Here is a 26,097-nt window from a genome sequence, read left to right as displayed (position 1 = left end):
AATTCACTAAAGTCGTGTATATAAAACTCGGTATAACGTCATAATTATGATATCATTTGGTTATTATTTACCGAATTATCACATGTTTCGCAATTTTGATAGTGGCCTGTGTAGTATTACTACACTTAATATTTACGTTTTTTTTATTGCTTATGTATTTAAATCAATTATAGAGTAGTTTCCTATTCGTGATAGTGTAATATTAATACGAATGAATATATCTTTAAATAAATATTGTACATTAGTAGAAATAACATTTTCTTGGTATTTCCTTTGTACAAATTAATGCAATTTTGTATGTGGAATCCTTATTTTTCGTTATTTTACATCTTTTAGGAATATATTGTTACAATAGTAAGGTAGTATTACAATTCTAGCATCATAGCATTGTTAATGTTACTACAAAAATACTTAAATGGTGATATTACTGTTTAACAATTGAAAGACAAAATACTCAATGACATTGTAATTTTTGGAGGTAAATAATTTATTTCTAAACATTAATAGTAATTATTATCTGCTAATTCTACGAGTTTTAAACATATTGCCCTTTTAAATACATTAAAAAACCGTTTAAGAATATACACGTACATTTTGAATTGTCAATATATTGATCAACAAGATTCAAATATATTATAAAATATTTTATTCGGATTTCAGGTTTCTATACAATTTTCTATTACAACTGATAAAGTTTGATTCAACACTTCATTATCAAAAGAATATATTGACAATCAAAAGCATGCTTTAAATTGACCTCTGTGAAGAATAATATATCAATCAACGATAAAAAATGTAGAGTGTTTAAGTAGTTTTCTCCAAAAGGTACCTACACGGGAAGTTTCTTGATTATTAGGTTGTAATTTAGATCATGATTTAAACTTTTAAATTCATGATTCTATAAGGTTGTCTAGACGTTCCTACAAAATCTAGTTCTTCAATTTGTTTTCTCTGAAAGTTAGCATCTGTATGTATTATTATTTCTGCAGCGATAAAAGTCTGTGCGTTAGCTATTTGATTCCTTCCATACTGTTTGAATTTGAAGTGGTATATATCACGATTTTTCGATGAGACAACTATTATAGAATAGATAGTATTCAGATAAATTTATATAAATTTTTTACTGAATAATATTTATTTTTTAATAATATGTAAGTTATTTGGATATTTTCCACAATTTTACCTTTAAATCTTGCAAAAAATTTGAATGCAGTTGAATGCAAAGTAAAAACAGAAAAGAATTTAATATGAACACATTTTTAAATAACTAGATACCTATTTGTCGAAATTTGATAAAAATTGAATTGTTATTATTATTGCATTCAAAATTTCTAGTTAAAATTCGTAACCAATTGTAGCATAATTCACCAATATTATTTCAATTTTCGTTTCATATGTTTTCAACAAGGATTATTTTCTAAAGTGTCCTAAAGTCTAAATTATATTAAGATATAATATTAGGCTCCTTCCAAAATAAATAGTCTAAACCGAAGCCGTATTTGTGATATAACATATGATACCCTCGAACCCGAAGTAAATTAAAATAGAGATTTAAAACACACAGTTCAGAAGAAGTCAGTTACGTTTTTACTAATGAGACTAGTTAATGCTGTGTTTGTCTTGTTGATGTTCTGAACCGTTTTATTGTTATGTATTCGTCGGTTTCGATTGATATGTTATGAAGATGGGAACTGGGGATTGCTACATGCAAAATCTTAATAACTAATTTTACGTACAAAATAATCGGATTTTAAATATAATACTCTAACCAAATTTACCTGATTTCGCCCTTCGTGATTCGTATCTTAATTTGTATAAAACAAAAAAAAACAAACTACGAAACGAAGAAGGCTATCTAAGAGGTTTCAACAGATATTTTCAAGGGTATCTTTACATTCTACCTAAACATTTCTTCGCACGCGTCAGCATCTTGACCATGAATATCGCTACGACCCCAAGGAGATTATTTTGAATAAAATCGATACATTTTGCTAAATAATTTTTTTTATTACTTCCAAAAAAATTGAATTTACCTTGTCATACTTATAATTTGCATCAATATATTAAATATGAAATTTCTTTTTGTCAAGTGTTGTTATTTGATTATTTTTACCAATATGTAGAATTTTCTATTTGATTAAGATTTTATGTCATTTTCATTTTTTCTTTTGCCCCCATTGAATGTCCCCACTTTTGAGTCTTTCTTGCATTTACACTGTTTAATAATATTGTTAATGAAATATTTTTAACAAATTAAAATACTCTTAGATGAGCAAAAAGTTGCGGTTATGTCGGTTTTAATATCGGAAGAAAGATTAGGTAACCACATTTAGTCAGATAGTGTTAATTTGGTGGTTAATTAGGTTTAATTTTTTTATTCGCCTTCAATGTAGTGTATACTACGCACTTCTGCATAAATTAGATTATTTTAGGTGGATATACCACGAAATACTATATTGTGAAGAACCTAAGTTTTAATTTTAATTTACTTTATGAAGGACGATTAAAGATAAACTTTTTTTTGTTAAAGAAAATACGTTATTTACAATGGATAGTTAAAATGTATTTATTCAAAGTATTGGTCATTTGATTATATACATTTTGCCCATCTTTCAGGCAATTTGTCGATGCTATTTTAAAGTAATAGTTTCTACTTTGAGCTAAATCATACATCGAGTCATTTTCAACTTTTTCGAAATTAACGATCTGACGCTCGTAAGCGCATGGCCTATGTACGCAAAAAGTCGGATGGAGTTAGCTATGAGAGTACGGTAGGTGCGATAAAACTCCAAGTGATTTCAACACTTTGACTGCTGTTCTCTATAAGCTGCAATATCACCTTATTAGGCCTTTCAGCGTATTGTGGAGGTTTCTCGATCATTTGTTGTCAGTCTTAACTGCTGTTCCAGGTTTCAGCCGTCCATAATATAGGACACCAATATGGTCCCACCAAATACAGAGGATGGTTTTGCGACTAAATGATTGTGATTTAGCCTTGCAGTCGATTCCTTCCTTGCCTCCGGCTTCCGGATAAACATCATATTTTTGTTCGGAATTTTCGAAATTATCCCGTTTTTTATCACCCTTTACTACTCGATGCAGAAATTATTTCCATAGATAGTTTTGAAGCAGCATTTCATTGACGATTCTTCGACTTTCTCTTGCCTATTATTCAATTCATGTAGCACAATCTTCCTATTTTTTGGATCTTTAGTATCGCTTGTAATAGTTCACAAATTGCGACTCTCCTAACGTTCAACTTGTTTTCCAATTATCTTTGAGTTTGTGTTAGGTCTTTATCCAATAACTCCTGCAGTTCCGAACCTTCAAAGGTACTTCAAAAGTAACAACATATGTGTCAAATTATAATTTTACATACTGATACACATAAGAACCGGAAAGTAATTACTTGATAAATACAACTGTTAGCAATACCTCTATATATAATGGTTTCTTTTCCAATCCGTACATTTCATATTTGAATATTATAACAAAATGTGGAATAATTAATAAATAATATATAAATCAAAGTATATCTTCATATTTCTACCGCTTGTGCTCAGACTCCTCTGAGTAGATAATCCTAGAATATAATTTATAAAATCAAAGCAGAATCTTTATTCTTGAAACATGCGCAAGTCTAGTTTATTTGAAGTAAAGAAAAAATTAGCTTCAAAATTCTAAAATACATATTATTTTAAAAAAATGCGTGAAAGAGAAAATAGGAAGTAGTATTACTTCTTAAAATTAAGACATTTAGTGCTATTTTATATACCAGTCAGACGTAGCAGACAGAAGTTAATTTGACATTTAATTTTTAAGCAATGGAAAAATTGAAATTTAAGACAGAAAAATGTATAAAGTTAAAATTAAGTAGTATATGTTTTTTTACATCGAAACCGCATTAACTCACCACTAATGAATATCACAAGCAATAATACACTGTAACTCTCCATTTTTTAGTGTTCTAATCACACAATCACAAAAATCACTGATCTGAACAACGTCCAATCCCTCATATTTATATAAATATAATAACCTAGAGTTTTCGCATATTTTTGCGATATTACTCATCGAAATTCGGACTTTTTTCCTTAATTAATTATGGATGTTAATTCGACACTTGTATTATTTTTATTTATTTCGTTGACCGCACCGGTTTGGGTCGGAAGATCGGTCTTTCGGAATTTTAGATTCTATCGGTAGTTCTTCGCTTCATTTGCGAAAATAAAACATGATTTCAATTCGATATTATGTTTTTAATCGATGGATCATTTTTTGCCGTCGGCTGTCAGATGGTAACCATTACTTTTGATTTGGTGGAAAAAATGTTTGCAATTGTATCGGTAGATTTTTGCCCGTTACGTCAGTGAACACATTATGCTCAGTCATGCCCATAAAGCGGAGAATACAATATGTCTCGGGGCTATATTTCTCATTTCCCAGTAAATGAATATATCTTCAGTTGTATTGACCTGGTTTCATGACGAGGGGAATCTCTTGAAGGTATTTTTCATGTCAAAATTAAACTGGTCATGCGAGTTTACCTCCCATTAATTAATTAGAAAAATAGTGACGTCTTTTCTGTGTTTTAAAAGGTCATTTATTAATATAAAAAGTAAATGTCACTCATGTTAATAAATTGCTTGATACATATGGCCTTTACCTGCCATTAAGAGAGCTTTGACATGGGAAAATATGTAAATGAAAAACAAAGCACTTAAATTTTATAGTTTTCTAGTTTAAAAATTTGTTAATAAAGAAAATCAGAAAACAATTTCTAATTTAGTATAGCGTCAAAATGAGTTATTTTGAAAAAATATGCATTAGATTTTTAATTTTTTTATTTTGAAATCAGCATTTAGGAAAATTGTAGATACTAAAATCTAAACAGTTTTCTAAATGTTATAACAGTCGATTCGGTGTCAATATAAAACTTCCGTCTACATATAAATATTTTTATTAGACACGCTTTATTTTATCTAACATCAGCTGTATATTTGTTCGTCATTTTTTGTGGTTATTTTCGATTGCAATATTAATAAACATTTTCGGTCAACTCTTACTCTTTTTTTGATACCAAAATCTTCAGAACATTGCCAAGGAAACCTTTTCGGTGCCATTAAATTACTACTGTACATAACAAACATTTTATTTACAAGCTGAGGCTTAATTTCATCTACCATTTTATGTTTCACTCATATTTAAATATTTGTTTCTTTTATGTCAAGTCATATAAAATATTTTTATTGCCCTTACTGGTTCAAAAATCCCAGTGAACAATAAGTATTTCTTATGATGATTATTAAATACATGACACGTAAAAATGTTAAATGTTATATTGTTTTAGTCCTCTTGATTTTTTAGTGGCTGCACCTACAGCTTAACGTGGGCTCCGAACCATGGTCCTCGGCATTAAACCTACTGACTGGCTAGTAACTAACTTTAGAAATCATCCCAGAAGACATCCGGTCCTACCCAGCCTGGTTAATGGCGTGACTGGGATCATTTTCCTTGTCGGATTTTACATTCTTGCCTAGGACAATCACAAATATTAAACAATCACAAACATAGATTTTACGACCACACCTCAGCAGGATTCGAATCCGCGACTATCGCAACAGTAGGAGGACCGTCCTGTCGCCTTTGCTGCTACGCCAACGATGACGTGTAGAAAATCATTTTAGTTAGTGATCTTCTGTGTAAAATATCTTATTTATTTAACTCTCGCTCTAAAGTCGCCTTAGACTACTTGCACGTTAGCACTCAAGTTTAGCTGATGAATTATACACGAAAGTACATTGAAGAGCACTCACATTTTTTCGAAATATTTAATTCAATATGAGTTTAACTGGAACGGAACATCGAATACACCCTACAACACTTTGTTTGTGGGTAGAATAATTAGGAAATTGATTTTTAGTATTTTAAAGAAACAACAAACTTATATTATAAAATCAATAAAAACAATATTATATTATAAAACTACAAGCTTATATATGTATCTTAATTCATATTGAACTTGTTGCAATTGATATATTCCAAACCAAAGTAACGATATTTTATATTATGTTTTAATGATAATTAACCAAACGAAACAAGACAGACAAGTTTAGGTTACAGTCATATATTTCAAATATCAGAGTCAAGGAGACATTTAAGATTTTGAAAAATAGTAGTAAAAATAAGGTAATTTACAAGAATAGTGATCGCACGGTAGGGGTAATTCGATCGTAATTAAAGTTAAATAAATTTATTTTGTAAACGAAAGGGGAGCTAGTGAAACTTTCCTATAAATATAAAGTAAAAATAAATTGAAAATACGTATAGGTAATCGATATACAAAAACTTGTTCCTGTCTTAAAATAAATTTAAGTTTTAACAATATTTTCAAAAATTGATTTGAAAAATTATTATAATTAAAAGCACTCAATTGCTTATCTACCAATCTAAGTGGTTCTTTTTTGCTCTGTTTTTGTTTCTTTTCTCTAGAAATTATTAGGCCAGCTTAAAGATCTTGAATTATTTTTAATGTGGGAAATATTCGTGTTCTAATTTTTTACTTTATGTAACGGCTTTTTATTTAATCGTTTCTTAAATTATTTCAAAGCGAATTAATTATTTACAGTGAAAAATTGAATTAATGGTATGAATAGGTTCGAGCGATATATTAATTGCGAGTTAGGGTCAGTTGACGGAAATTAAATTATTTGGGGTGGGGTTATCCTGTACGAATCTTGGATCGAGTCCTACATAACAGTTGTAAAAGCTTCTTACTCCTTATTAAAAGCTCATAATGAATAATTCCTAGGCACCAACCATACTGTATTTGCCGCACATTATTGTTATATATGTTTCACTTTTTTAGTCAACAATTCGACTGAAAAATAGTACGATTGCAGCAGCGATTTACAAATTGAAACTAGACCCTTTAAAATTTTGACTGTTAATTCGTGTGGAGCCCAAGTACCTAGCGTCTTTTGGTAAATATCCTGGTAAATGGTTCAAAACTGTCGTTCATCATTAGACTTGTGATACAGTAATTATCAAAATTCGTTTTATTAAAGCTACTGTAACTTTTAAAATAAAGAAAAAATTGTCACGAAATATTGGCACGTGTCGTTTGAAGGTTAGGAGGTGGCTTTATCGTTTAGGTTATATGTTATAGGTTATTTGAGTTTCGTTATTCCATTTGACATGGTGTTATTGGGATCATTTTATTTTTATAAAGATGATGCTTGGATGTTTTAGGACTCCTTCGTATATTTACATGTTTTTAAGGTTGACGCGCCACATTATTTTTAATATATAAATAAACTTATTTTTAGTGATCTGGTACCAAAACAAATTCGTGAATAATTATTAAAAATATAGATTGTGAGATATTTGGTACAAGCCCTGGGTCTCTCATTTTATTTTTAAGACAGATTTACTAAAATTTAGAAAAAAAAATACAAGATTTAAACTTCTGTAAAATAGATGAATAATTTTCAACAATAGAGAGAATGTATATTTGAGGCAATAGAGAAATTCGAATTTCAATCTGCTGTACGTAAAATATTCAGGGAATTAAAAAGAAAATCAGCCTATAGAAATTTAAATTTAATAAAAATATAATAATAATAAATTTAAATTTTAATTAAAGTATGAATTATTACATTATTCGCACAATTTACTAGATTTACCGTCCTCTATTTTCTGGCTATTTTCATACCTACAAATATTCATGTGCGAAAAATAATTTGCATCGAAAAAATTGAAACAATTTGCATATTTGACTGTGGATTCATTATACCATACAGACATAATTCATAAATAAGAACACTTTGTTTCATCAATTAACAAAACTGAGCTAACTTAGTAGTTTTAGAATCTTAATTTTACTATTATGAACTATAATTTTGCTATAATATATACTATAAAATAAACTGAATAATAAAACATACATATTGTTGTATAAAAAAAGTGTTGTTGAGGAATAGATGAGTTTAGAAACCTAAAAATATTTGAAATTTGATGGAATTAGAAGAAAAGCATTTATTGATTTAAATCTCTGTAAATAGGAACAACTAGGAAATAGGTTTTCAAAATATATCTAGCTATATTTCTAAACTACTGTATAAAAATGTGTAGTTAAAAGTCACGATATATATATAACTTTAACATTTTACAAACAATACTAATAATAAGTTGTCTAATAAGAAGAATAATGATGTTTAAATCATTCTGCTAATTCATCGTAATTTGTTTTTTCATATTTATATTATTATATAATAATAGCTATATAACATTCTGCTTGAGTATCAATACTGTTATTGTTCATTATTATTTAAGAGAAAGGAAACAGAAATGTTTAATTTTACAAGGAATAAAAAAATTAGGTGTTGAAAAATATAAAATGATTATTTGATATTATTATAATTAATAGTTATATTATTAAATTAATAACATTTTACCAATATATCTGTTTTTTCACTTTTTGATATTTCATTTTATTGGGTTTATGATTAATAAAATAAATTAACAATATTCAGTATATTCGTATTTATAATACTTCGCAATATATTTTTAAAGTATTTAATTGCAGTTACCAAATTATTAACAGCTTTCAATCAACTTTTAGTAAGCAAAGTTATCACTACTTAACACTTACCACAAACTCGTAATAGGGTTATAACAGTATCCCATCGGTCTCTGGCCAAATATATTAATACATTTCGGTAAAACATTGTGGAGCGTATGATGTTATTTCGTTCACAGCAATTGGCAGAATGCTGGCGTATATATTACACAACACCTTCTTTGGTAACCGTTGTAAGTCTCTTTTTATATCTGATCGTAGACTGCTCGAGGAGTTGAGGGGATTATTACAGTTTGGTTTGGTTGCTTTCAAGCCACGATGGAGGTGAGTCTGAAATATCTTCTAATCGTTTGATTCTTCTATCTTGCTAATCGTTTGATAAAGTATGGCTCGCTTCAAGGGGGATACCCGAAGAAGTTGATGACCTGCTTCATGTTACATTAAAAGTGTAATCTTAAAGCTAGCAAATCTATTTAAATAAATTTTATTTAGATTTTTACTTATTTTTACACTTATTTTTAGCTATTTTATACATTTTATTCTTGTTACAAATAATTAATGATATTCTAAAAGTTTTAATAATTGTCATATAGTAAGGAATCTAATTATCGAAATCTTGCGTAATAATTATAATGCCTGTATATTTTCTAGATTGAGATCAATCCGATATTACTCGATATTATAGTTTGTTCAATAAGTTTGCGAAACACCATATGCATATATATTATTCGCCGTTAACAGGTCAATTGAGAAGTCCCTGGCCTGACACATAGATGGCGCTACTAGAATTAAATTCATTTGTTTTTTGTGAATTATAACATTTTGAGCGAAGCAATTTTTGTTATTGTGAAAAAAAATGGATAAAAAGGAATTTCGAGTGTTAATAAAATATTGCTTTTGGAAGGGAAAAAAATACAGTTGAAGCAAAAAGTTGGCTTGATGACGAGTTTCCAGACACTGCCCCAGGAAGAACAATCATCAAGGATAGGTATACTTAGTAGGGTAATTTTAGTAGACTATTGGTAAGTTTAGACGTGGTGAAATAAGCTGAAGACGGCGAACGCAGTGGATGCACAAAAGAGGTTGTTACCGACGAAAACATTTAAAAAATCGACAAAATGATTTTGAATGACCGTAAATTGAAACTGAATGAAATAGCAAACACTCTAAAGATATCAACTGAACGTATATATCATATCATTCACGAATATTTGGGTATGAGAAAGCTCTGTGGAAAGTGGGTGCCGCGCGAGCTCACTTTTGACCAAACAGAACGACGAGTTGAAGATTCGGAGCAAATGAAGATGATCAAGCGTAATAAACTCGAGTTTTTGCGTCGATATGTGACAATGGATGAAACGTGGCTTCATCATTTCACTCCGAAGCCCAATCGACAGTCATCCGAGTGGATCGCATACGATAAACTCGCTCCAAAGTCTGGGAAAAAAACAACAGTCGGCTGGCAAGGTTATGGCGTCTGTATTTTGGGATGCGCATGGAAAAATTTTCATTGACTACCTTGAAAAAGGAAGGACCATCAACAGCGACTATTACATAGCGTTATTGGACCGTTTGAAGGACGCAGTCGCCGAAAAACGGCCGCATTTGAAGAAAAAGAAAGTGCTGCTTCACCAAGACAATGCACTGTATCACAAGACAGTGAAAACGATGGCAAAAATTCATGAATTGGGCTTCGAATTGCTTTCTCCGTATTCCACCGTATTCTCCAGATCTGACCCCCAGTGACTATTTCCTGTTCTCAGATCTCATAAGAATGCTCGCTGGGAAGAATTTTTCCTCGAATGAAGAGGTGATCAACGACAAGGAAGGACAAATCGTACTACAAAAATGGTATCGAAAAGTTGGAGGGTCGCTTTAATCAGTGTATCGTCCTTGAAGCGTATTATGTTGAATAAAAGAAACGAATTTTGCTAAAAAAGTGTTTTACTATGGTAGGCCGGGTACTTTTCAATTGACCTGTTATATTATTATAAATATCATCATTTTAATATCTCCAGATTATAACTAAGATTTGTTGGTTTAATATGAAAATCTCATGGGCACGGCAGCTGTGGACAGGGAACAAAATCAGAAATGTTAATTGTTTAAAATGATAATCTCAAAAAATGCGTTAACGGAAAACGATTATCCTCAGACGTAATAGTCACCCTAAAATTTGACAGGTCTTTAGAAAAAACACTGTAGTGGAATTATAAATATAAAACAAAGTATTTTTGCAGTATTAATAAATTTTTTTCATTTTCTTTTGAAGAAACCTTCATATAATTTCCTTAAGAAGTTATTAAAATACATAATAATCAATAAATGAATTTAATAAATTTTAGAAATGTAAAATGATATCTATTATATGTGTCCCTGTGTAAAAGTGAACAAATATGATCATTGAGCTTCTAAACGTACTTTATATAATTAATTGTCTAAATTAGTAGATTTTTACCATGTATTTTAAATAGAATAATCATTGCCAAATGATAATTTCAATGCTAATGTTTTCCTGAAAAACAACCGACTGAATATTTAACATTAGCAGGCGCAACCAATTAGTTTTATTTATTTATTTTAATGTGAAGATCCTTTTTGTGCTACACATATTATTATGCATTTAGTTATATGTTAGATATGTTAAATATCCCCGAAAATATGATTAACTATTTATACTAACATTTTGAATGGTTTTATACTACATTTATTAAATTGTGAAATAGATTTTAAATAAATTGTTAAGTAAAACGGTTAAGTAGGAAGTTAATTAGAATAAAAGTTAATTAATTAAAGTTCTTAGTCAGTATGTAGTAATGGATTAACTATATTTTAATTACTTTGTATAGGAATTGTTTTTACTAATTTTATATGTTACATACATTGTTTCTACTATTTGATTTAAAGGAATCTACTGCCCAAGCCTATCAACCATTATTTCCCCACATTTCGATTGTCTCTTTTGATGCTACTACTATTACTAACTATTAAGATATTAGTAAAGATATTGATGTTAATGACAAAGACAATTGGATTAAAACCCAGCTCAAACTCTTTCAAGAAACTTAGCAGTTAATTAATCAACTGTTTCCAGGACTTATACGACTTGTTTGAAAATATAATTTTAAACTGTTTAGATGTTGCAGTTTCATTGGGCAGTTGGGCAAAAGAGTCCTGGTGAACCATCTGCATCAATACTAAAGCGAAATTTTCGTGGCCATAAAGTCTTATTGTGCATAATCTGGGATCAGGTAACTTTAGTTTATTATGGGATGCTAAAATCGAATGAGACAGTTACTTCATATGCCTGTCGACATCGATTGAACAGATCGAACGACGTATTGTTGCAAAAAAAGTCCAGGAATACGCGATATGAATGATGAGAAGGAGAGTAAAGGACACAAAGTCATCTTCTTGCATGACAATGCTTGGTCAAGATACATTGAAGAGATACACTATTGCAGCTCGAATGAGAAGTTTTGCCACATCCAGCGTACTCACCAGACATAGAGCACTCTGATTGTCACTTGCTCAGATCGATGCAACATGAGTTGTTGGCAATAAATACCTTTTTAAGGTGAAAAAACTATCAGAATATATACAAGAACCTGCGTAACCATCAATGTAATACAGCACAATTAAAATTAATATTTCTTTCATTAAGAATCCAAGACTTTTAAATTAAAAAAAATTATTTAATAGAAAACATATGTTTTTTTAATAATTATTTTTAATGTTATTGTAATATTTAAGTATAATTGAATGGTATGTGTTAAAGTAGTATTTACGGGCCCAAAATATTTGAATTTTTTCAAAATAATCATTTTTTATTGTATTATTTAATTATCTGTATCAAACTATTATAATGTTTGTACGTCGATTATTTTATAAATAAATAATATCGAAGTCTTAATGGTTAGTGTGAATATAATAATTTTTTAAATTAAAATCAAACTTACCACTTAACCCAAAGACAGTCCCCAGGAAAGCATACCAAGAATTCATCACAAAAATAAAGTTTAACAGTCTCACAGACACCGGTGCTGCTGATTTCAATTGACAAAAACTTCGTTGCACCTTTCGAATTGATTACGAATATAACGAGATATTTTTTCGTTCAGCGAAGGGATGCAAAATAGATTTTTACGTTTGCGCTTGATTTAAATCCGCTAACTGTCGCTCTATTAACAACAGGTGTTGAATTTTTTTCACGGAGTTCGTTGTCATTTTTATACCAATGCGCGGTTATGTGAAGAGAGGGGTGAAGGGGTTTCACAGAATTGTGAAAATGTACTTAACATTGAGTTATATACGTTGAGTGTTAACCTAGAACATTTTTATATGACCTACATTTATAATAAATTAGACCTAAATTATATTGTTTCTAAAATTGCATTAGTGACATGAAACAAGTAATCAGTTATTATTATTTATATTATCTTTAAAGGTTATTTCATATTATTTAAGTATATAAAATATATAGCCTGTTTCTAAATCTCAGGACTAAATTATAGTTGGTTAGTTAATTCGATTATTTCAAGAGGTTTTTATTGCTAAATAAATATTTTAATATTTTCAAAAGATATAAAATGTTTGCTTTTATTTTTAATTTTAGTGTACATTATATAAACTTTGAAAATGTTATTACATCACAAGTTTAAGCACAGTCATTTTATATAATTATTTGAACTACGTTTAAAATTTATTGAATTATTAATTTCATACACTACCAAAATTATAAAAGACCTAATAATATTTTCACTTTTTATTTAAGTAACTTAAAGATTACATTGGCAGTTATTTAGTTCTACCTTTTTATATTCTGATTTAAAGAAATTCGAGACAAATTTTTGCCATTTTCCTAACGGAAATAGCGCCCCCAAAGAATAATGTTGGTTTGATAGCGCGATGCAATCATCGATCCATTTGCTCGTTTCATACAGCTTGTGACCAAGAGTTATATTACAAGAGGATAAATTTGCATCTGCTGCTTTCTATTGTTGGTATTTTTTTGTAATGATACGCCGTTCAGTTTGGTCAATTGACGTCAGTAGATTTCTGCAGTAACAGTTTCGTTCGGTTTTACTAGCTCGTAATATACTAAACACTGCTTCCACCATATGCACAGCAATACTTTTTCAATAATTTCACAATATATTTTGATGAATTTTCAGTCAATTTTCCTTTTAAATCTTTCCCATAGCATGTAAAGATCTATAAACAATTGACTTATCAACTGCTAATCTCTATCATAGTTCATTGAGAGTTAAACAATTCATTGTCGTTGAACTAATTTGATTAACCAAATCGCCATTTTGAAATAGTGCAAAACAATAAGGACAATTATAGAGTACCATAAGTTTCTAAAAATATATGACGGGCTGCGGTAGCAGATTCCTTCTAGTCAAGCAATAAAAGTAACAAATGTCAAAAGTATTGAAGCATTTAATAGTTAGGGTAGTTTGTTTGACAGTTATTTACATTTATACTTCGCATTTTTATCAATAGGTGGTGCTCATCAAAATACTACCTAGTAGTTCAATTGTTTTTATTGCATACATTGCTCGAAATTCAAATCTTTCGCGGCACCTTATTTATGAAATCATAAATTTAACTGATAAATCATGATTATAATTAAAATGAATTCATAAATAAAAGGTTTCATTCATAATTTACATCGTAAAGTTATAAAGAATAATTTGCATTTATTTTTAATAATTATTATTCATTGCATTTGGTATGGACCAATATAATTGTTTATTTAATATTTCAGATAATGACGTAGTCCAGTTATTCTCAACTTTTTTTTTATTGTGGTACAGTATTGATGATTTCAAAATTTAGCTGCACATTTGAGAATCACTGATGTAGGCTATGTTAATGTTTTCTATATTGATATCAAATTCTTCAGTTGATAAGGAGATAAAAATTGAGCTGTTGAAATTGAAAAAATTGTTTTTAGTTGACTGTTTTCAGTTTCTTTTGGTATGGGTTATGAAAATGGTAAAAGCGTTATGGTATGTAACGTTTATCACTTCTTACCTTACCTGGGTTCCTTCTTAGGCCTAGCAATCTTCAAACGACACATATTAAAATGCATCGATCTAGTTTTTATATCAAAAGTTACAGTGGTTTTAATGACAATTTTTTGGCGAACAAGTCGATGAAGATAATTAAATTAACATATTAAAGGAATTAAAAATAAAACAAACATATTACAGGAATTGCTTTGCCACTTACCATGTAGACCTGATCAATAGCCAAAAACAACCCCTATTAAATATTTCTCAACCTGAAAAGGATGCTCTAGGAAAGTAGGTTTAGCGTAAGTGAAAAAGCGATTACCTAAGTTTAGGCCAATTTTAAGAGCTTTTACAAATCGTTGTACTCGATCTTAATGAATGTATTTTTGCGTTGTCTAATAGTTATTGATTTATTAGTTACACCTGGAATTTATTGACTGTGAGAATGTTTCTTAACGTTATTTTATCTTCAATCCATGTGTCAAGATTGTTTCTAGTCTTTGAGTTCGCGTATGATGGCAGTACTGCGCATTTATAATGGCTGTCTGCTGACAACGTTGCATTAAATATCATTTGGAACTTGTTTTTGTACTTCGGAATGTGTGAAAATGCAGAGGCAAGTTGCAAACTTGTTTTGTTACGTTTATGGATCTTATATGTTCGATAAACGTTGAAAAATCATAACAAATGGACTCAAAACTGCGTATTTGCACTATTTTTTGGTTTTGCTGTAGTAAAGACTGACAAGCCAAGGGTATTGATTGGATAGAAATTTTGCTATTTTTTGTGCTTATGGGCGAGCCGTGCAGTTGATCTTTATTATGTCAGAAAGGCGTGGCCGAGTGGGATCCATTATGAGTTAAGACAACAAAACGTGTCATCTGTATCATTTGTCAACTCACAGGGCGTATTATTGCCACTTCTTCACGTTAAACTTGGCCTTATTAAGGACTTTGTCAAAACGCTCACTCGCGAAGTATCAGCTATAATGAAGTTGTTTCCAAAAGTGACATATGCAGAAATCAAAGAAGTAATATTTGTACCATATTTGTAATATGATGACCTGATATTCAAAAACTAAAGGCTGACCCAAAGTTTACAGAATGTTTAACGCCTAATGAGGCAGCAGCATGAGCACTGTGTCAAAGTGTTGTCCACAATATTGTCAATAGCCACAAATCATCGGATTACAAGCACGTTATCGACAATTTGTTGCAAAATTACCACAAGATTGAAGCTCGAATACCTCTCAAAATATATTCACATCTTGATTATTTCCCATAATACTTGTATGACACGAGCGACCAGCAAAGACAGCAATTACACCGAGATATAGTGGACATCGAAAAGCGATACCACGGATTTTTGGATGAAGGCATGATAAACGATTACCGTTGAACCCTAATGCATGAAGTAGAGCCCAATTAGTATAAATGACTCAGTTCAACCTCTGTGCATTTGTCATTTATATGTTTTAATTAAATAAATTAATTAAATGTCGTTAATGCTCAAGAATAGTAAAATAATGAATTTATTGAATATTTTGAAAACTAGAACCAATTTTTAAAAATTGGCTGCTGATTTTGATTCAGCACCTCAATTTACTTTATAAATAAGTTTTGGTTGCTCAAGTCCAAAACCTTATATAGTCGTGTAATCATGTAAATATTTAGGTCTTTATATATTGTTAACTTTTAACTTTGCTTATATTTTTAAAACTTTAATAATTTTATTTTTATATTGACATCCATATTTGATCAATATTTTATTTTAATTTGATTTTCATTTTATTTATATATTTTTTGGCACACTGGTCCATATTCAAAATATTGTTTTTTTTTAAATTTTTTTTTGTAGAACATCGGCTCACCTTCGACTTCTTTAAATTTATTTAGCTTGTCCTCTCCGTAATGTAGCGATAATAAAGTTTTTTAAATTTTTATTGTAATGAATTTCTAGGTATATTATATATAGCCTATTCAAGAAAAGTGCCAATGCACGTCATAAAAATTTAAGATTTCAGCACTCCGCAATGTTGTTGCATCAACTTAGAATTTTAAACTAAAATATTGGCCAGTTAACTTCTAATTATTATTATTATTCTTTAAAACACAAGAATTTCCAGAATATTTGATAATATAGCCCACTATACGACAACGACAATCGAATTTTAAAGACTACTGCGGTTACATATTCCGACGCATCAGATAGCACCTTATATCTCTTTAACTAAGAAACATAAGCAGGAAAAATTCGCTCCGGGTTTAATATGAATTTTAAATTTTTATAAACAGCAATTGGCAATATATTCGACGTCATCTTTGCCGTGCTTTTGCTCTTTTATTGCATAGGCTATAGTTCATTTATATCACGTATGAGAACCAATAATTGGTCTGTTGATTTATCTATTATCTTTTAGTATCTTAATCTATTACTCATAACTGAAATACTGCACTGTCGATTTTCATGAAGTTTAACGTTGATCTAACATGTCTAGTGTGTAATTTGAAGTGACAATTGGAATATATACTTTGGTCATTCATGTGGAACAATATTTAAAATAGTATTGTATATGTTAAAATCTAGAATTTTGTCGGTTTTGATCAATTGTTCATTTCCACGAAATAATTATAGATCAACAAACGATACTGTAAGACAGTTACTTACGAGACATATTTATATAAAAGTAAGGTTCGTATAAAACTAAAATTAAATTGTTTTGTTTTTAAAAGTTGAAACTTAAGGTTATACCGATTACGATCAGAAAAAATATTGGAATAGGTTTTTAACATTCTTGGTAACATGAGTAGGCGTTAATAGTTAAATATTTAGAAACTTTCTATAGTGAAATATTGGCTATGTTTTTGTTGCCCGTTTATTGTTAAGTAAATATTTGTTAAAATTTTATCCTAATCACGATTTGATGATTTACGATTTGTATTTTATTTATGAAAATCATTACAGCTATTCAATTGCTAATGTTCATTGGTTTAAACATATTCCCTTTCACTCGAATTACGAAGTTTTAATATATAATTGAATTGGTAATTACTTTCTGCCATGTAACTGTAACCGTAAAGTGTAAATGCTTATTTTTTTGACATTTGATCATTTAGAGTAGCATTTTAATGTAATTATCTGTTAAAGTATATTCAAAATAGAGCATATGATGTTTGTAAACATATATATTTATATTATTGATATTTGTTATATAAAAAATGCTTTGTTATAACAATGTATTTTGATTTAATTTAAATTTATTTCATTTTAGCCACTTTAGCGCTTCAACTTTTAAGCTAATAGTATTTTATTTATTAGTCATATAAAAATACGTAGTTTTTTAGAGCAGTTGAAAAAAATAGACGGAAAATATATTTCGGGTAACTTTTAATATAAAAACCAGATTGTTGTATTTTATCAGTGTCACTAAATGACAGTCCACGAGATTATTGAGCAATAATAAAAATATTAATATGAATAAACTAATATATATATATATATATATATATATATATATATATATATATATATATATATATATATATATATGAAAGCATAATAATAAAATTCTTAAGGGTACAATAGACAATAGTGTAAATAAAACAGATGGAGTTAATGCGAGTCATTTGTAATGAACTGATGATAGAGAGCGGAATGATAAACTAACGACAAAATAAAGAGGGTAAGGTAAAGACTGAGAAAAATATTGGATAAAACACAATATGAAATAAGAAAGATTTGAGTTATTGATATTATTGTGTAAATGAATCATTCTTTCACAACCGTCATGACATAATGTTCCAATCTATTTAGAATCAAAATTAATTTGAGTATAAAGCAATAGAAAAGACTCGGTTGCGTGTCAAATATTGAACAAATGTTTATTTTTTTATATAAATTTTATATATTTATTTTATATTTTGTATTATATCCCGTATTTTAGAAATGGTTATAAAGTAAATAATTACATTGACCCATACCAAATTCAAATTGCCATTATTTTAGAATAAGAATAATAATTATTGATAATAATTCTAAATTATTATTTATAAACTCATAATGAATGTAAATTATGCACACCGTAAAGCCGTAGTATTTTGCATATTTTAAATTATATAATATTTCCTAAATGGATGGTTAAATGGTTTAAATGGTTCTCTTAAATTCGGTGCCTTTCGACATTCATTACTTTTTTTCTTACCAAAGCCATGAAACCCTTCTAGAAACATACGGTTGTTTAGTCATTACAGGTCGTTATACACGTCGAAAATATATTGCAGTAATTTGTGTACCAACTGTTGATGTGCGGCAGTCAATCTGTTTATTAATCATATACTCCTAAACTTGGCCAACTCCCTATCGTCGCCTACTATTTTTCATATTAAAGAAAGCTGCCATAAGTGACTTACATTCGATTCAAAAATAGACAAAAATTTCTTTTGGAACTTGGGAAAAATATGTTTTGATTCAAAGTAGATAATGACATTATGGCTACGCTCAAATCATCAGATCTTGGAATTTTCTGCCATGTCTGATGACACGCTCAATACTCAATCACTCTGGCATCAAACTGATTTTTAGAATAAGATTATTCTAATAATCGTCATTCAATAATTTGAAATTCAATATATAGTTAATCATATTATTAAATATGGTTAATTAATTAGTGAATGTAATAATTGTGTATTTTTAAGTTAACAGTGTCGTAATAGCAATTTATGTATTTCCTGTTTAATTTCAATGCTAATAATACTGACCCTGTCTACGGGGGTTACCCTGAACAGCATTAATGGAATTTGCTGTCATTTTTAACTTTATATGCATTTTACATTCTCTGTGGTCGTCTTGGTGGCATCGTATATAGATAAATTTAGAATATTTCTGAGGGTATTCACAATAAGTGTTATGTAAGGAGCGTTGGGTCAATCAGGTCTGTCGTTCATGAATTTTTATGGTAAATTTTTTACGTTTATTTATAAAAATAAGTAGGTGTATTTTGAAGTAACTCATATAATGTTATAGAATATTATTTATACTTTTTATTTTCGATAAAAGTTATAATTAGTGACCCCCATTTTCAGATTCAATTTATAGGGTGATAAGTTTTAGTTGTTACTTAAGACAACGGAATAAATAAATAATAACAGGTCAGTGGAAAAATCCACGGCCTGAAACATATATGGTGTTACTAGAATTAAATCCATATAATTTTTAGTTAGCCCTAACCCTCAAAAGATGCGTGTATAAATTTGACAGCTGTCGGATCATTAGTTTGTGAATTATGGCATTTTGGGTGAAACAACTTTTGTTATTGTGAAAAAAATGGATAAAAAGGAATTTTGCGTGTTGATAAAATATTGCTTTTTGAAGGAAAAAATACAGTTGAAGCAAAAACTTGGCTTGATGCCGAGTTTCCGGACACTGTCCCAAGAAAATCAACCATCAAGGATTGGTATGCAAAAGAGGTTGTTACCGACCAAAAAATTTTAAAAATCCACAGAAGCAGTGTTTGAAGATGATCAAGCGTAATAAACTCGAGTTTTTGCGCCGATATGTGATATTGGATGAAACATGGCTCCATCATTTCCCTCCGAAGTCTAATCGACAGTTATCTGAGTGTACTGCACACGATGAACCCGCTCCAAAGCGTGGGAAAACGCAACAGTCGGCTGGCGAGGTTATGGCATCTGTATTTTGGGATGCGCATTTAATAATTTTCTTCACTACCTTGAAAAAGGAAAGACCATCAACAGCGACTATTACATAGCGTTATTGGGCCGTTTGAAGGACGAAATCTCTGAAAAACGGCCGCATTTTAAGAAAAAGAAAGTGATGCTTCACCAAGACAATGTCACATGTCAGTGAAAACGATGGCAAAAGTACATGAATTGGGCTTCGAATTGCTTCCTCATCCATCGTATTCTCCAGATCTGGTCCCCAGTGACTATTTCCTATTCTCAGATCTCAAAAGAAAGCTCGCTGGGAAGAAATTTTCTCCGAATGAAGAGATGATCGCCGAAACTGAGACCTATTTTGAAGCGAAGGAAACATCGTACTACAAAAATGGTATCGAAAAGTTTGAGGCTCTCTATAATCAGTGTATCACCCTTGAAGGAAATTACGTTGAATAAAAAAAAAACAAATTTTGGCAAAAAACTGTGTTTTACTATGGTAGACCGGGAACTTTTCAATTGACCTGTTATAAAACTACATCAGTCTCAATCTGAATGAACGAACGATGGAGTTGTTTATATTAAAAAAATATTTATTCATTAGAAAATGAATAGACAGAAATTTTATTGAATTGAATTGTTTATATTATATAGAAAACAATTATATATATTTAAGAAAAAACGAACAAATTAAGTGAAACCAGAAAAAAATTTGTTTACTGAAAAACTAATTTTTCAGTATAATTTTGCTGAACATTAATGCATGAAGTTCTTTAAAAAAACTAATTGGAAACTCATTAATGTATTAATATGTTAGTAGTTTTATTGCTTTATTTGTACAATTAATATTTGTTTTTAGTTTATTTTTATATTTAATATAATAATATAATAATTAATATATAAATATTATTATTATTTAATTATTACATTGTTACTAGTCCTTTCCGACTAACCTACAATTTGCCTTTATGATTATGATTAGCAGTCTCTCGTGAAATAATTTTTATACATGTCACCACTGTATTTTTTTTATATTTATTTAAATATGATATTTAAATAATAATCCCAATTGGGAAGATGTATTTAAAATGTAATTTATGTGTCCTTTACCTCTGTGTCTTGAGTTGTGATTTTTTTTCTAGACGGAATGTAATCAATTTTAAGTTAATAAAAAACTAATTGTGTACAGTGTAATGCCTCACATTAAGTATAATTTAAGAAGAATTCACAAGGATTGATAATTTTTGTTGAGTAATAATATATCAACTGTGTAATTTAACTTGAATCTTTTAGTAGTATAAAATATATGTTTTTTCGACAACAAATGCAATGTTAGTCTTAATCTAAACTCCACCTTTAATATACGTATAAATCTGCATCACAGATAAAATATTTTTAACCAAGATTATTGTTTACATATAAAACCCAAAAAATTGTGCCATGTACATATAAAAGCGTTTAATTATATAAAAATAAAATATTTATTTATTTGTCTTATAAAAATATATATCGAATTTTAAATATTGACATACAAATGACGTAATACGTCAATTAACGATATTTATGTTGTGTTAGCATAAAAAATCGTAAATTTTATCGGACCAGTAGCATTAGTAGATAACATATTAAAATATGATGCCGATATTATTACAAATATGTAAATGCTATCGAAAATTACTTTTACTAGTTATCTCTCTTACTAGTTTTCCTGGGAATGCTAGAGGAGTATTAATTTAATAATATCAGTATTGTAATGGTTTGTTGATTTATGTATTTATTGGTAAAGTGAACGCTAATTATTTTTTGTATTATGGGTACAATTGTATATACATTATAATAAAAGTTCTGTTGAAAATTACTACTGGATAAAAACGTAATTTTGTTTTGCAACAAAACTGATAACAAAATTAACAACCATTATCAAAATTACTATAGGTGTCAGAGAATAATTTTAAGGAAAGAAATTCGCCAAATATTCCTTAACATTGGTATTTAGAATACTTCAATCCTACACGTGTCGTTACAAAAAATTGACAAATTCTGATTCAAAGATTCTCCTTTTTTTCACATGCATCACCTTCGAAAAACTGCTGCCAATTTTTCAATGAGAACTGAATAAAGAATTCCCGATATTTGTAGGAGACTGATAATGGTAATTATTGTTAATCTAATGTTATCGTCGCATCATTTAATCTGAAACATGAGTACATTTGAAGGTATTTTCAATCCATTAGATCGTATAACTATTATTTAAGCAATACATTTTTATGAACCCCGAACATTTTCAGTGTTGTAAAATGCAAAATCTGCAAATCATTATCAAATGTGACTTCCAAGTGATTATTATTTGATCGGGAGCTGAAAAAATGTTATTCTAGTTGTATATGAAGTAATATAAGAAACAATTTTTATTGTTGATTATTGTTTTATTATGACGCTATATTTACGAAACATTAAATTAACTATATTTTTATCAAAAAATCTGTGTTGTTTGTGATCATTTTTTATTTTAAAAAATGCATTTACTGAGAGAAATTGGTATAATATATATTAATCAAATCTTCAAAAGGCTTTGTCAGTTAATTCGTGTTGTAACCAGTTTCCAATTTGTACTTGAGCACAATTGATAAATGAGTGACAACTGTTTACGTTGATTGTCATTTGCCTCATTAAATAACTCTGTCTTGAATAACACTGTATTCCAACACCCTTCGAGGCTTCATGGCGGAATCCAAGACGTATTGATTCAGCGGTGTTGAATTATGTTTTGATTAACTCCCGGGTTCGTTCAACGCTTAACGATATAAGGACACTGTGAAGACCTGATTGTAGATGTGACTATATCTTCCATGCAACAGTGCAGCTATCAATTACGATTGGATATAATAATTAAAAAAATTAGGAGTTTCATATCGATACTCCAAATAAATTCCAGGCACAATCGGAAGGATATTGATTCAGCAGAAAAGCAAATATCTGAAACAACGGTTACGTGTGCCGCTAAAGCATGTCCACCAGCTCGTTATAAAGCACAACTCTGGATATATGACGAATGTCTACTGATAGTAGAAGATTGAAAACAAGCAAAAATTATCGATCTCGAGAAATATTGCAAATTAATAGACGTGTTAGGCAAAAACTAAAACTGGAATGGTGTGGCCGCCGATTTGGAAGCTACTGCAACGAAGCAACAATTTTATATTCATGACCCACAACAGGGTTTAGCAACTACTACGCCAACAATTCTCATTCCAGAAACAATATTTCCTCATGACGAAGCAACAATGGAGGAATTGTAAAGCGCAATAAAGTTCTGTGTTGTAAAACTTTTGGAAACGACCAAATTACAACAGAAATGATCAAGGCACGTAAAAAACGTTGTCTCAATGGCTTTGCGTGCTGTTCACGCAAATTTCGGAAAGAGTACCGTCAGCATAGATGAAAGCGATAATTGTACCTATCTTGAAAAAAAGGCAATAGTAAACATTGTAAGAATTACAAAGGTATAAGTCAATCAATTCAATTGCCGGGATGGTGTTTGTGAAGATTATACAAATGAGACTTCAAAAGGTATGCGACAAGACAAACCGAGAAGAACAGGCGGGTTTTAGACTCAGTCGAGGTTGCGTAGATAAGATATTGTAACTACGCTGATGAAGGAACGTATTAGATTTGGAAAGTATTAGTACTTGGAATGATTAGAAAAGATTGTCGTTTTTATTGATTTTCGCTCTGCTTTCAACTGTATATACTGGCCCTCACTCTGGGCAGCTTTAGAAACTGAACATGTTTCCTTAATGGTTATTAAACTTCTTCAAGTCTCTTACGATGGTCCTATTAACTGTGTACTAATCCGAAATGATTTGTCCATTGAATTTGAGGGCCGAGCCGATGTTCCCAAGGAGACAAGATTTTTAAAAAAAGACGGTATTCAGTATGATGCTACAATCTCCTTGATCGACCTGATATTCGCTGATGATAGCGCTATATTTGAAACGGATGTTGAGGCTTCTAGCATTATTCATGATATGGCTCGTACCGCAGAACCATATAGCTTGAGCATTAATGAAGGAAAGACCAACGCCCTGCGGAGTGACGGATTGCCTGCTATTTTAAATCTCAACGACATCCAATTGGAGCAAGTGCAGAAAAGGGTGGCATCTCTGGTAAAAGCAGAAGCCGAATCGGTCAAGCTGTAGTAGTTTTTAATTCTCTATGATGGTGCATGTGGAAGAGAAGAAGTATTACAATCAATACTAAAATCCGCCTCTTTCGAACACTCATTTTGTCAAACCTTCTTTGTGGCATTATGACTTAGATTTTGTTACAGTCTGGCATATGTAAACTTGAGGTCTTTCAAATGCTTAAGGCAAGTTCTGTATGTATCACTACGAGACATATTAGAAATGAAGTCATATTTCTAAGATGCGACAATCAGTGCACTATTGAAGAATCAATTCAGAGACACACATTGCAATGGTTTGGCTAGGTGTATGAAATGACGGGTAAACGAATTCCTCACAAACTTCTGCGGCGAAATCGACATTCTGGGTGGAAGTCGCAGCGAACAGCTCCGAAAAAGGCATGGGTCTAGATTATCGAAAACGATCTTATAAGTAAGAGACTGACATTGTTCGAGGCCAGAGCAACAAGTCCTGCTTACCAACAGCAACGTATTGGTTAAGATGTAAATACTCTCCCCGAGTGCCGGCTATGGATTGATGACGATGAAAAATCACTATTTTTAAATTATTGAAATGAAAACCGACAATTGACGTATGACGAATCAGTATCACCATCACCATGAATTGACATTATGTTGAATTTGCCAACATTTCGAAAAATCTAGAAATTTTAATTTATCTAGATAAAATAACAATCTAATTAGCATTACGATTCCTGGGAATTATATAGGAAATATTTAACAATAACATATCAGCTCAAACGTAACTTCTTTTTTTTTCTTTTATTTCTCTCTGTTTTGTCTTATGAATCACTCTGTTCAGGTAGTTATAGTTCCTTTCTTCAAACCTTCGGATATTCGGAATCAGTTTTTAAAAGTGTTTGATGGGCAATATTATTTATTGATATTATTTAGTGTATAAAAACATGTTTTTTTAATTAGAAAGGAACTATCGTAACAGTTAGGTTAGGTGGGTTAACAGTTGATTATTACTGGTATTTTCATCAATTTCACCAATGTATATCGCCGGTCAAAATTGAGTTTGATTAATTTCATATTGTCAAGTCAATTTGAATAATATTTTATGAATATCTACATTTTATCGCTTCTTCTTATACTAGTTTCTTTCAATATTTATTTTTTCTGTGTAGTACTACTACTTTCTAGTTTAGATATTCCGTTATGAGTGTTATTGTTAATATTTACTCTATTAGTTTTGTCATTTAGTAATTTTCTTATACTGTATATGCCTATTTTTCATAGAGTGGTTAAAATACTATTTATCAATTATACTAGCACGTTTTGTTCATCATTAGAGACGTGATCCAAAGTGTGATCGCAATCTGTACTATGAATTTATGAGTCACGATGCGATTGATATAATTTTTGTGGTACAGTATATTTAGTATCTTACTGTCAATGTTTCCAAGAAATAATTATATATTTTGCAGAAAACTTTTTTTATACAATTTCATATTTGTTTCACGACATAATTTTGTCATTTTAAAAAATCCTATAAACCGTTTTCATTAAAAAAAACTAAGATAAATGTATATTCGTATTATTTTAAATAACAAAAAATTTAATTTAAATTATGTCACATTTAATGATTTCATGAAACTGTTCTTATTACTTATT

The 26,097-nt window shown here is 29.8% G+C and overlaps 2 protein-coding genes across 6 annotated transcripts in view; one reads left to right on the top strand and one right to left on the bottom strand.

Moving 5' to 3' along the window:
• LOC143193283 (peptidoglycan-recognition protein LB) overlaps positions 1 to 26,097 on the bottom strand; it is a 70,626-nt gene that overhangs the window by 16,108 nt on the left and 28,421 nt on the right. The window contains exon 1 of one of the 3 annotated variants that reach the window (XM_076399402.1): positions 12,541 to 12,671. The exons of 1 other annotated variant lie outside the window; for it this stretch is intronic. In XM_076399402.1, coding sequence (XP_076255517.1) covers positions 12,541 to 12,586 — 46 coding nt within the window. In that variant the 5' untranslated portion in view covers positions 12,587 to 12,671. Of the gene's footprint in view, positions 1 to 8,653; positions 8,784 to 12,540; positions 12,672 to 26,097 lie in introns of those variants that run through there. One more of the 3 variants, XM_076399400.1, reaches the window with a different exon arrangement.
• LOC143193280 (trichoplein keratin filament-binding protein) overlaps positions 1 to 26,097 on the top strand; it is a 138,244-nt gene that overhangs the window by 84,358 nt on the left and 27,789 nt on the right. Inside the window, exon 1 of one of the 3 annotated variants that reach the window (XM_076399386.1) lies at positions 8,882 to 8,905. The exons of the other annotated variants lie outside the window; for them this stretch is intronic. Within the exon in view, the coding sequence (XP_076255501.1) occupies positions 8,900 to 8,905 (6 nt within the window). The 5' untranslated portion in view covers positions 8,882 to 8,899. Of the gene's footprint in view, positions 1 to 8,881; positions 8,906 to 26,097 lie in introns of those variants that run through there. 3 annotated transcript variants of the gene reach the window in all.

The sequence above is a fragment of the Rhynchophorus ferrugineus genome, unplaced genomic scaffold, assembly GCF_030347505.1.
Source record: "Rhynchophorus ferrugineus isolate W39M unplaced genomic scaffold, kcgeb_rfMv2 rfM3, whole genome shotgun sequence".
In the NCBI taxonomy this organism is placed as follows: domain Eukaryota; kingdom Metazoa; phylum Arthropoda; class Insecta; order Coleoptera; family Curculionidae; genus Rhynchophorus; species Rhynchophorus ferrugineus.
The sequence above is the reverse complement of the archived record's forward strand: the minus strand, read 5'-3'. Positions and strand labels throughout refer to the sequence as shown.